The sequence below is a fragment of the Brachyistius frenatus genome, unplaced genomic scaffold (genome assembly GCF_029030835.1).
Source record: "Brachyistius frenatus isolate BFR_SWC_R1_liver_20210118 unplaced genomic scaffold, ASM2903083v1 Contig_17, whole genome shotgun sequence".
In the NCBI taxonomy this organism is placed as follows: Eukaryota; Metazoa; Chordata; class Actinopteri; family Embiotocidae; genus Brachyistius; species Brachyistius frenatus.
The window spans coordinates 1,633,513-1,646,420 of NW_027210616.1; the positions used below are offsets into that span (position 1 = coordinate 1,633,513).

The 12,908-nt window shown below is 40.2% G+C and overlaps 1 protein-coding gene across 1 annotated transcript in view; it reads left to right on the plus strand.

Annotated features, from left to right (window-relative positions):
* diaph2 (diaphanous-related formin 2) overlaps nucleotides 1-12,908 on the plus strand; it is a 371,302-nt gene that overhangs the window by 307,283 nt on the left and 51,111 nt on the right. Inside the window, exon 26 of the mRNA XM_069694231.1 lies at nucleotides 640-775. Coding sequence (XP_069550332.1) covers nucleotides 640-775 — 136 coding nt within the window. The remainder of the gene's footprint in view (nucleotides 1-639; nucleotides 776-12,908) is intronic.

Genomic DNA, 12,908 nt, shown 5'->3' on the forward strand with positions numbered 1-12,908 from the left:
CAAACTGACACATTTGTAAAGGCTGAATGCGTACTGTTGATTATCTCTCTCTCTCTCTGACTCCTTCCTGACATTTCAACTGGTCACGAAGGAGGAGGAGGATGATATCTCCTTCTCCCTCCCCAGAGACCGCCACACTGATACTAGACGTTTTTTGGTTGTTTTTTTTTCGCATGTAATGGCTCCCCCATATTGTCAGAGAAATTACACTAGCATGGTACACATGTGTGATTATCATCTTGTGTTTCTTAGGTGGCCATGTTGAAGTATTGATGATAATAGATCAGCTCTTTGTGTTATTGAAAATATGTAAAGCAGTCCAGAAGCCTTACGGCTTGTATTAAAAAAAAAAAGCTCATACACAAGGCATAACATATTGTTTATTCCAGCAGCTTATCTGTAACTATCAAACCCTTCTCTGAATAAGAATTTGCTGATGCTTCTCAACACTATACAGTAGTGAAGTTGCTAAAAGAGAGGTGGTGGCAGGCGCCATATTCTGATTTTATCTGCGTGTGTGTGTGTGTGTGTGTGTGTGTGTGTGTGTGTGTGTGTGTGTGTGTGTGTGTGTGTGTGTGTGTGTGTGTGTGTGTGTGTGTGTGTGTGTGTGTGTGTGTGTCTGTGTGTGTGCCTCATCAGGAAGCGGTGAAGGAGAACCACAAGAAGAGGGAGATGGAGGAGAAGATCAAGAGAGCCAAGCTGGCGAAGGAGAAAGCAGAGCGGGAGAAGCAGGAGCGCCAGCAGAAGAAGAAGCAGCTGATTGACATGAACAAAGGTATGCCACTTCTCCCCAAGCCGCCACAGAGGCGGAGACGGGGAGGCAGGTGGGGTTTTTTTTTTTTTTTTTTTTTTTTTTTTGGGAGGGGGGGGGGGGGGGGTGGAAAGGGCGTTTCATGGAATTTTGCTTCACACAGATTTGAACTTAGAAGCAGGAGGATAATGTGCAGAGGTGGGGGAAGTCATCTTTTTCAGCTGCGAAGGCATCTTATATTTACTTCCAGAGCTGGTACAACACGCTGGTACAACACAACAACATTTTTTTTTTTTAGAGATTATGTTAATTTATATTTAGTAGGGTTTTTTTTTTTTTTTTTTTTAAATGCCTACAGTGTACCCATGTTTATAAAAATTCTACACATTTTAGGTCATAGATAGCCTGGTATTAACACACCCAAATTCACTATGTGAATAGATAGGGTGTGGACATGCTCCATTGAGGGTTGTTTCTGTTTTTTGCATCCTATTATGCGTAGATTTTAGGTAAGTTTAAAAAAATATTTGAGCAACCTTCAACATCTGCACTGACCACCATATGGTTGACCATCAAGCTTCAACACCCTTCCCCAATGAGAGCAGAGAGCAACGCCATGTCAGACCATTGTAGACTTTGCAGATTTCCCAGACCTCGGCTTTAATTCCTCAATATTTGCTAGCGTTGCTACAACTGTTCTTATCACGTCATCTAGGTTTTCCACCACTTCCATTGTTGGAACGACATTTCTGAACAAATGCTAGACTTCTGCATCATCGCACCTTGCCTGGTCGCTGATTTGTCCGTCCTTTGGGGTAACTGAGAGAACCTTCATGCTAACAGGATTTCCAGACTATCGTCAAAGCAAAGACAGAAGCCGTGAGCATCAGGAAGGCTACGCAGTGCATACTGATGTTTTATTTTGGTAGTAATGGCAGTTATTGGAAGAAGTCATAAATAAATACAATGGCTTTGCTTGAGATTTTTAAGAACTGGCAGATACACACAAGATGTAGGTCACATGTAAACATAGGAAGTTGAATTTTACCAATAGACAAGGCTGAAAATGTCCCTGTAGTTGTCATTTCCAACATGATAAAAACATTAGTAGTTTTTCATTGGTCTCGTACAAGCAACATAAGAGAAACAACAACAGCTCTCCAGTCTAAAAATATTTGCTGGCAGCGTGTCATACTTGTTGTTGTGAAACGCTCAAACTACCCTATTGTCCTCCAGCAATGCCAGTAAGCCATTTATTGATCAGTGTAAGTTGCAGTTGTTCACACATGAGAAATTAGAGTGACAGAGCTAGAAGCCTGTGTCTAGTTATGCCAATGACATTGAGAAGGAATTTCAAGCCTGGAGGGGCTTTGCAGGCAGTCAGTGTGGTCTTTTGTCCATTTCTTTTTTTTTTTTTTTTTTTTTGACAAACAGACTGGGATTTCCACAATTCACCAGCTTCTAAATGTCATAGCCAGCCAAGGACCTCTCTGTAGCTCAGCCACATTGGGAAATGTGACAAGACAGTCTACAGTATGCCACAAACTCTCCAAGATAATTGATGCATGCTACATTTTCTTTTTTCCCTGAGCAGTGACCTCTCTGAAAGCTTCACTTTTAATAATCCAACATGGCTGAGCTGAAGGAGGCTGTCTACCGCTCTCTCTCATTCTGGCTAACCAGATGGAGAAGGATAGAGAAGTAGGTATGATATTAAATATTTCTGCCAGAGCAGATTTTGATCTCCGTTTCTGAATGCCATAATATGACTTATATGAATAAAACATGAGGATGACATGGGCAATGTTGCCTGCAGCCTTGGAGATAGTGGGGATTGTCCTCTGCACCAACACCTAGCTCATTGTGACTGTCGCAATGACAATGACCTTGGAAGCGATGACACTTTTAAATTCAAGAGGTACTGAGCCCGAGCTGCTTTTTTTTTTTACTCTGTCAAGACTCTTACCTGCATTGACTACACATTTTCATTAAACCTTAAATAGCTTATTTTTGTGCACTAACTTCTCCATGTGAAACGTAATCAGAGACAGGACAATCAAATGCAGAGCTCTTTAAATGTATCCTGTGAATGGGAATCTGAACCTCAGCCAGAGGTAGGTTAGAGGTTACAGTGGCTTGGTGGTTTGTATTTGTTTTCTATCAGTTTCTCTTTCAGCTGTTTAGTTGAAACACGCATAGCAGGATATTCTGTGTTTTCTTGTTGCACAGCATTCTTTTCTACGCGTCTCGTTCTTTCCAGTTGACAGCCTTTGAGAGTCTTGGCTCTTCTTTCCCCTTCTGTTCTAAAATCCGACATGTGCTTCAGATATTTCAAGAGTTAGTTATTTGAGGAGACTTTTCACATCAATATTTCATCAGTCGTATTTTTTCTGTGATGGTCGATGAAAATAAGGTAGTGGACGGCACAAAGATTATTGTTTGATACTTCTTATCATGAATTAATCATGCCCAAATATTTTCTACAATGATTGTGTATTTTAAAAGGTTGACAGGGGTAATTGAATTACTGTAATATATCTTCTGATATAAATAATATTGTCTTTTTTTAATTTTAATATTTTATTCCTTCAATTATAGATAGATAGCTAGATAGATAGCTAGATAGATAGCTAGCTAGCTAGCTAGATAGATAGATAGATAGATAGATAGATAGATAGATAGATAGATAGATAGATAGATAGATAGATAGATAGATAGATAGATAGATAGATAGATAGATAGATAGATAGATAGATAGATAGATAGATAGATAGATAGATAGATAGATAGATAGATAGATAGATAGATAGATAGATAGATAGATAGATAGATAGATAGATAGATAGATAGATAGATAGATAGATAGATAGATAGATAGATAGATAGATAGATAGATAGATAGATAGATAGATAGATAGATAGATAGATAGATAGATAGATAGATAGATAGATAGATAGATAGATAGATAGATAGATAGATAGATAGATAGACAGACAGATGACCTGAATATAGTACACTTTATGTTTGCAAATCCATTAGCATGAGCAGATGGAGTAAACATATGGCCTTTGTATTATGACAATTATGTACAGGTCAGTGTCTTATCTATTTTATGGCTTTACTGATTTAGTCATTTTATTGATTTAAAAGAGTGTTTCATGGATATTTACTATTGTGTTTAATGCTATTTCAAAAGGCTATTTTTAAGAAGGGATAGATTTTATGTCATTTCACAAATTGCAACCTAATCCTCTTCGCTTGCAAATGATTAACAATGGAATGCATATTTAATGAGAGTTTAATTCATTTAGCTTGTGCGGGGGAAGGGTAACAGACAAATGCTTTTAGGAAACCGATGAAAAAAAAAATCCCATTTCCCAGTTGATAAAACTTGAGATAATGCTCTGTCCATGTTCAGTGACATGCACACTTCTTCAACAAGCAAGATTGATAGATGAGACAAGTGCAGCGCTAAACACGTTTTCTTTGTGAAGTATTAGAAATCCTAATGTAGGAAATTGCTTATGAAATCATTACCCAGTCACCCCATTTGTTTTAATTTGCTCTAAGTGGATTTCCATATTCTCTTGAACTGACCAGATGTTCAACATTTACTAAATCGCTTTACTTCACTGGAAATAACTGTTGAACACTGTAGAATAAACCCAAACTAATGCCTCTGTCTAAAACAGGGGAAGATGGCTCAACGCAGCAGGATGTTTTTTATTGCAGCATATGAAACAATGTCACTAGCAGCATGCTGAGTGTGTCAAGAGCCGGAGCATGGTAGAGCATCTGGACTTTCCTTCTCAGAGGCGTTTGTGCGGAGTAGCGGGCCCCTCTGGCCGCCTGCTCGGTTGGCATCACCGGGGTCAGTGCCCTCGTCTGGGGCAAGTGTCTGAACCCACATGTCAACTGTGTACCCCAGTCAAATTCACTAAGCTTTGAACAAAGCCGGGATGTGCACATGCTTCTTTGAGCACAATGCAGCTTGGCATAAGGCATATAAGAACAAACAAACAACCAGGAAATAAAAAGTTAGTGGAACATTTTATTTGATCCAGGCATGTCTCCAGGCAGGTAACAGAGAGAAATAGAGAAGAACTTTGTGTTTTACATGTTGTTGTTTTTTTTTACTTTTATCAGACCTGACAAACTAAACTAAAACTGACTAGTCCTCAGTAAGTGTATAGTTGCTGCAGCTTGTGTAAAACTCCTCATCACCTCTAAAAAACATGAATTGCCAACCTGAAGAATATCAAGTTAAGAAGCGTATTGGTTGTAACCGACACATTTTTAAGAGTGTGCAACTGTCTGCTATCTCAGTTAACTACAAACATTATATGTTATCCAACTTTATTAAAGTACCAATATTAGGTCTCAAAAATAGAAATATTTGATTAAAAAAACGAACGTTTTGTAAGATCAATTATTAAAATTGTCCATGGCAGTATTACTGAAGCCCTAAAAACATACGCAGAGGCTCCACAGATGCTGTTTTTATGATTAAGTTTTACTTGCAAAGTGATCATTTTTTAAAGAGCCCAACCAGCCGCCTCAATCCATCGCAACAGCTTGCAGACACCAGCCGAATGCAGATCCATACACTGTGCTGCTCTGTGGGAATATTAGAGTAGAAAAATAGGTTTTGGCACCATGTTGGTGTTATAAAATAGCTATTGAACATGTATTACATTCATCTTTAATATTGATATCGTTGGAAGGTGTGGATACCACATGTTCTATCTCTATGTTTAAAAAACACTCAGCCAACAGTATAACACATTGGCCTGTATTAAACATCTTAAAGGTGCACAGCCAACGATATCAAATCCTGAGTGTAGAGTATGGTTTAGTTTAAGTTAATCCTTATATATTTTTCATTACATTTTACAGCTATTGTGTGTCCTCCTTTCCTCTCCAAAGCTCTTTTTTTTTGTGTGTTGTGCTGGTGATAGTTGCATATTTCCCGTTCAACCGGGCCTGCTAGAAGGAGGTCTCCGTGTCTCTGTGATTCTCTGCAGAGAGCAGTTGGCATGTTGACAATGATGGGCCTGCAGCTTCTATTTATGCTTCCTCCTTGTCAACCTTTCACACTCTGAGGATGAAATGGTGTATGTTTACATAAATAAAAGTGGGCTCCTCTCAGAAAGGCATCAAATTTACTAAACATGAGCAAAAAGGGTTATGTGGTTAGTTGGGTTAGGCCTCGGCTCCATTTCAGACTGCTGTGTTTGTCTGCTCTAATTTTTGTACAAGTCAGTTTGTCTCCGTTGCCCTCTACATGCTAGCGCAGAATGACTTTTAAATGTAGATTTATGATAACACAACTGTCATATTTGTTACATGATGCACACTGAAGATTAATATTCACACAAATTAAGATTTAGCTATTTTTAGAGCTTTTATTTAGATCACTTGTAATGATTATATTACTCAAACATGTCTTCATCATGTTGTCTGCTGTTCATGCAAATTTATCAGCCTTTTGTTTACCAAAGTACATTTTCCAAATTCAAGTGTCTATTAATGTGGCATGCTAAACTAACCTGACATATTGGTGTGCTGCTGACTGACTGGTTGTGGCTGGCAGAGCCCTGACAGCAATGACAGTGGCGGAGATGTGGATTGATGGCTTTGTGTGACACTGACAGCTGCCGGTAGGCCAGTTCATACCTGCGTCGCAGCCGTGCCAGCAAGGTGATCATAGACAGGTGCTGACAAGCGGCAGTGGGGTGGACAAGTTGGCTCTCTGAGTTTGCATAGTGTCTCCACAACACAGGAGACATGGCAAACAATATTACCAGGGTAGATAGCTTGTAGAGAGGTGAAGGTTGGAAACCCAAATAGATAAAATAAATATTTCTGAGAGGGATTCTCACTATTCTGCAGCTTAGCTCAGAAAATCAAACCAGTATTAGAGAGCTGAAGCTGACCTTCATGTTTGATACAGAATATAACGAACAAAGACAGAACTCTGCAAAATGTAACAATGATATATGGTACAATGCCTTTGAATTTGCTGCCTGTTTATTTTCTAAAGTATAATTTCAGGGACATGGCATTGATGCATTCAATGTCTGGTAATATATTTGCACTTTCTGATGAGTTATAAAAATGAAGAATCTTTTACTCCATCTGCATATAGATGTCACTGCAGTTGAATACCAAACTTAGAGCAAATTGCTTTTTTTTTTCTTTGCCCTTGCATTTGAGCTGTCTCAATGCAGAGAGCAGGAAGCACAAGGCATGCTCTGCAACTCCTGCGTATGGGTTGGCGAATTCCATCATTACCTTGAAAGACGGGAACAAGGGCACCAGGATTATCTCCTGTCATACACCCATTCTAATAAATAACAGCATATTAGATTGTGCTATATCTCCAGTCAGAATCGGATCTGCCTCAAGGCGATGACTGCACAGTGCACCCAGATTATATATGGCTGCATCTCAGTTCAGTCCTTCAGGACAAAGCAGAGTGAACTGAAACATGTAGAAAAAGAGACATATTCGTAAACAAGTAACATGAAAGGATTAGATCAATTTTATTTAATTGCAAAATTTAATTTGTACATTAAAGTAATACAATAAAATAGTCATCCACTTCTCTACCAAATTGTAATATTTATATTACATTTCCCAAAATAGATTTCAGGATAAAAGAAAAAGATTTCCGCTTCATTGGAAGGCGTTCCGTATTTTGAGATAAATACCATAGTTCATTAGCAGTTAAATGCAACACCAGGGAAAAGTCTCTCCCACATTTGTTCTGTTTGCCTTCATTGTGACACCCTCTTTTGTATCAGGAGGAGCACAAACACAAAAAAGCACTAATTACCACCTGAAAGGTTTTTATTTAAGTTAAGGAAATGAGACATGCATCAGACGTCTCTGTCCATTCTGTTTTGTCTTTCTTCCATCTTTCGCTCCTCCTCAGTTACACACATTTACTGTACTCACCCCGCCTCTTACTTTTCTCTCTCCCATTGCTTTCAGAAATGTTGTTCTCCTTAGTGAAATCAGTTCAGTCACAGTTGAGTCTCATTAATTTGTGGGTGGTTCAAATCATTTCTGATCATTTCCCCTCCCAGATCTGGACCTCACCAGTCACTTTACAGTCAATCAAACCTAATTACCCTCACTACAAAGACCGTCATATCCCATTGTCAAATCCATTTAGCTTACCCAGGCAGCACCGCCTTTCACTGATACAAACAGCCCATGTGGGGTTTGGTTCAGATGTTATTTTGATCTGGATTCCAAAACTCTGCATCCGCTATCCAAATGTGCCACTCATTTAAAAATGAGGAATCTGCACTGTACTGGATGCATGAAACCCAAAATGTTTTATTGTGCTTTTACGGCATCTTTGACGTGCCTGTTATTTTACAAACCTCATTTATTGATGTGACCCAAGTCAAAGTTATCAACTATACAGTCAAATGCCTGTACAGTTTAGATTACTTGCTATATACTTCACATAAACATACATGATGAGAGCCTTTGATGTTGGCATAGCAGTCATGTTTTAGCTCAAGACTATGCCTGTCCATATGTCTGAAAAGACGTAAAACTTGTTGTGAATTTGTTTATGTTTTAAGAGATGTAAGGTTAAATCAAACTGCAAAAAAAACAACAGTTACCTTCACTGAACCAGAATTCTTACTCCACCTCTGCAATACTTAAAACCAGTCTGCTGCCTGCACTGATATACCTTTGATGTTAACTGATTTTTAGTTATATTGTTGTAAATAATAAAAACTGCACACCCTGTTGCTGCTTCACAATATAATCCATTCAGTGGTTGGCATGTAAAAACATTTTAATGCAAAGCAGCAGCAGCAGCAGCAATTAAAAGTATGGGATTTGATCATTTATGGTATTAGCAACTCCCAGTGATAGCCTTAATCAGGACACTAGAGCAGATAGTAATGCACAGAAAAAACACTTTTCAATCGCAAGGATCCAAATCTAAAATAGTAGAATGTCATTCTGAAATCAACACGTACCATAAACTACAGAAGGGTCTTCTTTTTTTCATTTTTTTTTTTTTTTTTACAAACAAAAATTATGCTAACAGAATATTTTGAAAGATAATCACATAAGAGGCATGCAGACTGGGCTTTTTACAGTATCTATAAACATGCAGTATACAGTAGAAGTTTTCACCACTGCTTTGATAGCACAGCAAAGGAGGGCAGGTCAGAAAACATTGACACAAGAATTGATTAAAAGAAGAAAAAACATAGGAACGCATTAGTAGAACTAAACTCCCAACCACTGTTACTCCAAACCTTGCACAGCTGCTTGAATAGTTTTAAATGTTGATCATAGTGAATCTTAAAAAAAAAGCTTTCTCTGACCACATAGCTTAATGAGTATGCATTGAGAACTTTGTTAAGTGCAGACATTGATACATTTTATACCCAACTGTGAGGTCATTGAAATTGCATATGGGTCAGGGTTGACCATATTGTAGCTGGCAGTACCTTGCTTACAGAGACGGGGCAGTAGTGGTCTACTCTGCTGTGAGGAAAGGCCCTCATGGCCCTGCTGGCACCCTGACATGATGACCCCATGTGGCTCAGAGAAAGTGTGTCAACTTAACATCTGTCAGTGCCGGGTTGGAGCTCTCCCTTGTGTGCTGGTGGTGTTATTGGGCAAACTAGCCAAAAGCAGTGGATAGACAGTGATAGCAGTATGGTAACTGGGGGGGCCCGCAGGCAGTCGAAGTAAATGATAGCAGAGGAAACCGAGTGTGGTGATGGCTATGTTGCAAGCATCTCTCTTCCCGTCCCCACCCCCCGCCCCCTCCTTCCCATCTCCCAGCCTCCCCTCCCTACTGTTTCTCACTTGGGGCCTGGCAGCATCCATCCAGATGGAGGGTTTATTTTTGTTTTTGTTTGTTTACTTATTCATGCATCCAGCTATTCGGGGCATCGCTGGGGCTTTCGTTCCACCACAGAATGCAAATCGCCACGGCGGCTAATCCACTTTCATCTCTCCCTTGTCGACATCCAACTTCTTTACACGTTTCCCCCAGTCTCTCGCAGTCAGGACATCTCTCTTGCTTTCAGTGTGTGGGATCAGGCCTGCAGTGTCCAGGCCAGCCCAGCTCCAACACTTGCCTCTGCTTCATGCATGTCAAACACAATACACCTTTCACCTCCCACCCGCCTCCACTGTCTTCAAGACATTCTTCCCCCCTCTCCATGTCTTCCCTTCCTTACTTTCCTTGACCCTGGCGCCAGACAGGACCTCCCAGCAAGAGTAAAGTAGAAGCTATAGTCATTCCTCCTGGAATGGAGGGATATGGTAGCATCCCTGATTGAGTTAGAGAGGACATGAGTGGGTTTGCTCATCAAGTTGTTACCGTAAAACAATCCAGATTAATCTGCAGGCAAATTTATCATTTTTATTTGCCATTCCCTTCCCTTCCCTTCCCTTCCCTTCCCTTCCCTTCCCTTCCCTTCCCTTCCCTTCCCTTCCATCCTCATCCCATTCCTCCTCTTTTCTTTTTTTCACTCAAGTGGAGTAGTAAACATGAACACACATTAGGGGAGTAACGACATGTGCATTCATCCCATACTGTCATGGCGTGGTGTTTCATTGCAGTCGTTTGAAGAATACGCAGTATATGTGTCCGAAGATAGATGAACAGAATCCCGAACTAAATTTCACAAGCGCGAGTTCCAACCACAAACCTGAAGCTGGAAGCTGTTAGTAAGTTCGCTACATGTCATGCTAAGTGTAACTCAAGCTGGCGTCTGACTGGCGAGTGCGAGTGACACATAGTAGCCTGAAGAACCGCCTGCTTCTTTTAAATAGGCTGTGTGCTGAAATGTTGGGTTCCCAGTGAACTATGATAGCAATAAAAATGAAGAGGAGGATTGGATGATGGTTTGGGATTGTTTGACACTTCTAGGGTGTGTGTGCCAGAAGCTGCAACTTCTCTGCACCCATTTTTGGAGTCAATCAATTGTCTACTATGTGAAGGTCACACTGAGACCAACACCAAGGCCCTTTTTTACTTTTGTGCAGTGACAGTTCCAATATATATATATATATATTTTTTATTTTATTTTTAAATAAGAAGGCTATATTGTCAGCTTTGATAAAAAGAAAGAAAGGCAGCATTACTTTTTGGAATTTTTAAAGATAAAATTGCACTGCTGGTTTTAATGGTTAATTTAAATTGATTATGAATAAGCTCCACTCATCTTAGTTTTTTTTAATTTAATTTATTTTATACTTCTGAGAGTGAACACTTCAGTATGCTTGACTTTATTGTCATTGCACTTAGCCAATGACAATGGTCACTGATTGGTCAGCCCTTCAGAGAACAACAATGAAAACAGACCACAGTCACAGTTGAGAAAGCTGAAGCTGTGAGCAATAATCAGGAAGAGCAAAGCTAAGCCAATCAGACAGTTATTATGTTATTATTTTCCTCTTTTGAAAATATATTCATAAATTTAAACAAAGTTATGATTGTACCAAACCCTGATCAAAAGACTGAGGGTCATACCGAACCTTGCATTTTGTGTAACATTGCATCCCTAACACACATAGGCCTAGTAAAGACAAAGGCCTTTGAGAAAGGTTTCTCAGGTTGTTGTGTCAAAAGCTTTTCTGGTTCAGGTAGTTGCAGGTAGACAGTGAAAGAGGGGGGCGATAGGGGAAAAACAAAGGAACGACATCTAACAGGTATGTGACTGCTGTCCTTCAGGCTCTTGTGCTCTCTGTGGCAGTATCGGTCTCTGTCTGCCTGGGTCACAGGAGCTGCTGGGGCAGCTGGCAAGGAGGGAGAGTGTGGGGGGGGGGGGGTTACTCTGCTCAAAGCCAGACAGTTAGAGAGCAGTCAGCGGAGGAGGAAGAGGAGGGGTGTTGAGTAATGCAGGTGGTCGAGTATATCTAGGTGGCTGAGCCTGAATTCAGGTGTGAAGAGAACACAAAAGCAGGTGTGTACAAGTAGAGAGAGCGATGAGATTAAAAGAAAGTGTAGTTGTTGCCTCTCCACCTGGCCATAAAGCAGCAAACCCCCTCCCTCCACTGAGGCCTTTGTTTCACGGCTAATGGTCCAGGTTAATTGCACAGGTGACTTACTGTGGGGGAACAGATGGGCTCAAATGTGTTCAAAAACAATCCGCAGCAAGCGAAAAAACTAAGCACGAGTCATCCTCCCTTTTTCTTGCTCATCCTCTCTACTGGAGTCATGGAGGGCGACTGGGGTGAGGTTAAACTCTCACTGTGTCCCCCTCTCACAGTGGTTTCAATTTATCAAGCACAAGGCCTGTAAGCCCTCATTAGATCTCATTACAGTGCAAATTAGACTGAGGAATTTTCTAGTGGAAGAGAAGTGGATAGTAGCGGGTAATAGACATCTCTCCTCTGCCTGATTTTGTCAAACGCTTTGATTTGGTTAGGGAGGAGAACGCTCAGGATAATGTGCACATCTGTGATGTGTGGCAATGAAAACTTGTTTTGTATGCTTTTGCTGTTATATAGTGAAACTTTATTCCACTCGTGACATACAGGATGTCATAATTTGCCATCATATTAGAAGCCCATACGTACTCGACAGAAGCTTTTTAGAATTCTACGAATGACTTGTCTCTCTTTTCCGCCATGAATCATCAAGGCTGCATGTGAGCCATCAGAAATTGAGTTCTCAATCGATCCACTGTGTTTTTCTCACTAGCACAACATGCAGGAGATGACAGATAGCAAATTGAATTTATGGTGGATAGTGCTGTATAATTATAGGAATGACATGCCGTTGGTGTTTAAAGGGAGCCCAGCACTTTGTAGAAAAACAGAAAGTTTTCTGCTTGGATGATGGAGTGAAAGGCATTGTCACATTTCCAAGGTGACAGCTGTTGTTTTACTTGCAGCATATACTTTAAGCGTTGTTGACTTTGATTGGCAGAGACAAAGAAAATTAGATGTTTTGTTTTACATTATGTAGGCTTATTTATTTGATTCCTAATTGGTCTTGGCCTGACAATTCTGAGTTTGTATGGAGGCTTCAGGGATGCATTGGCTTTCTGAACGACTCGGATAGAAACATGTGTCTCATCTAACTGATTTTGCCATGAGCAGCCATGAGCATCGTTCACCCTGCTGACATCAGCCACGCTCTCCGTCTCCCTTTCT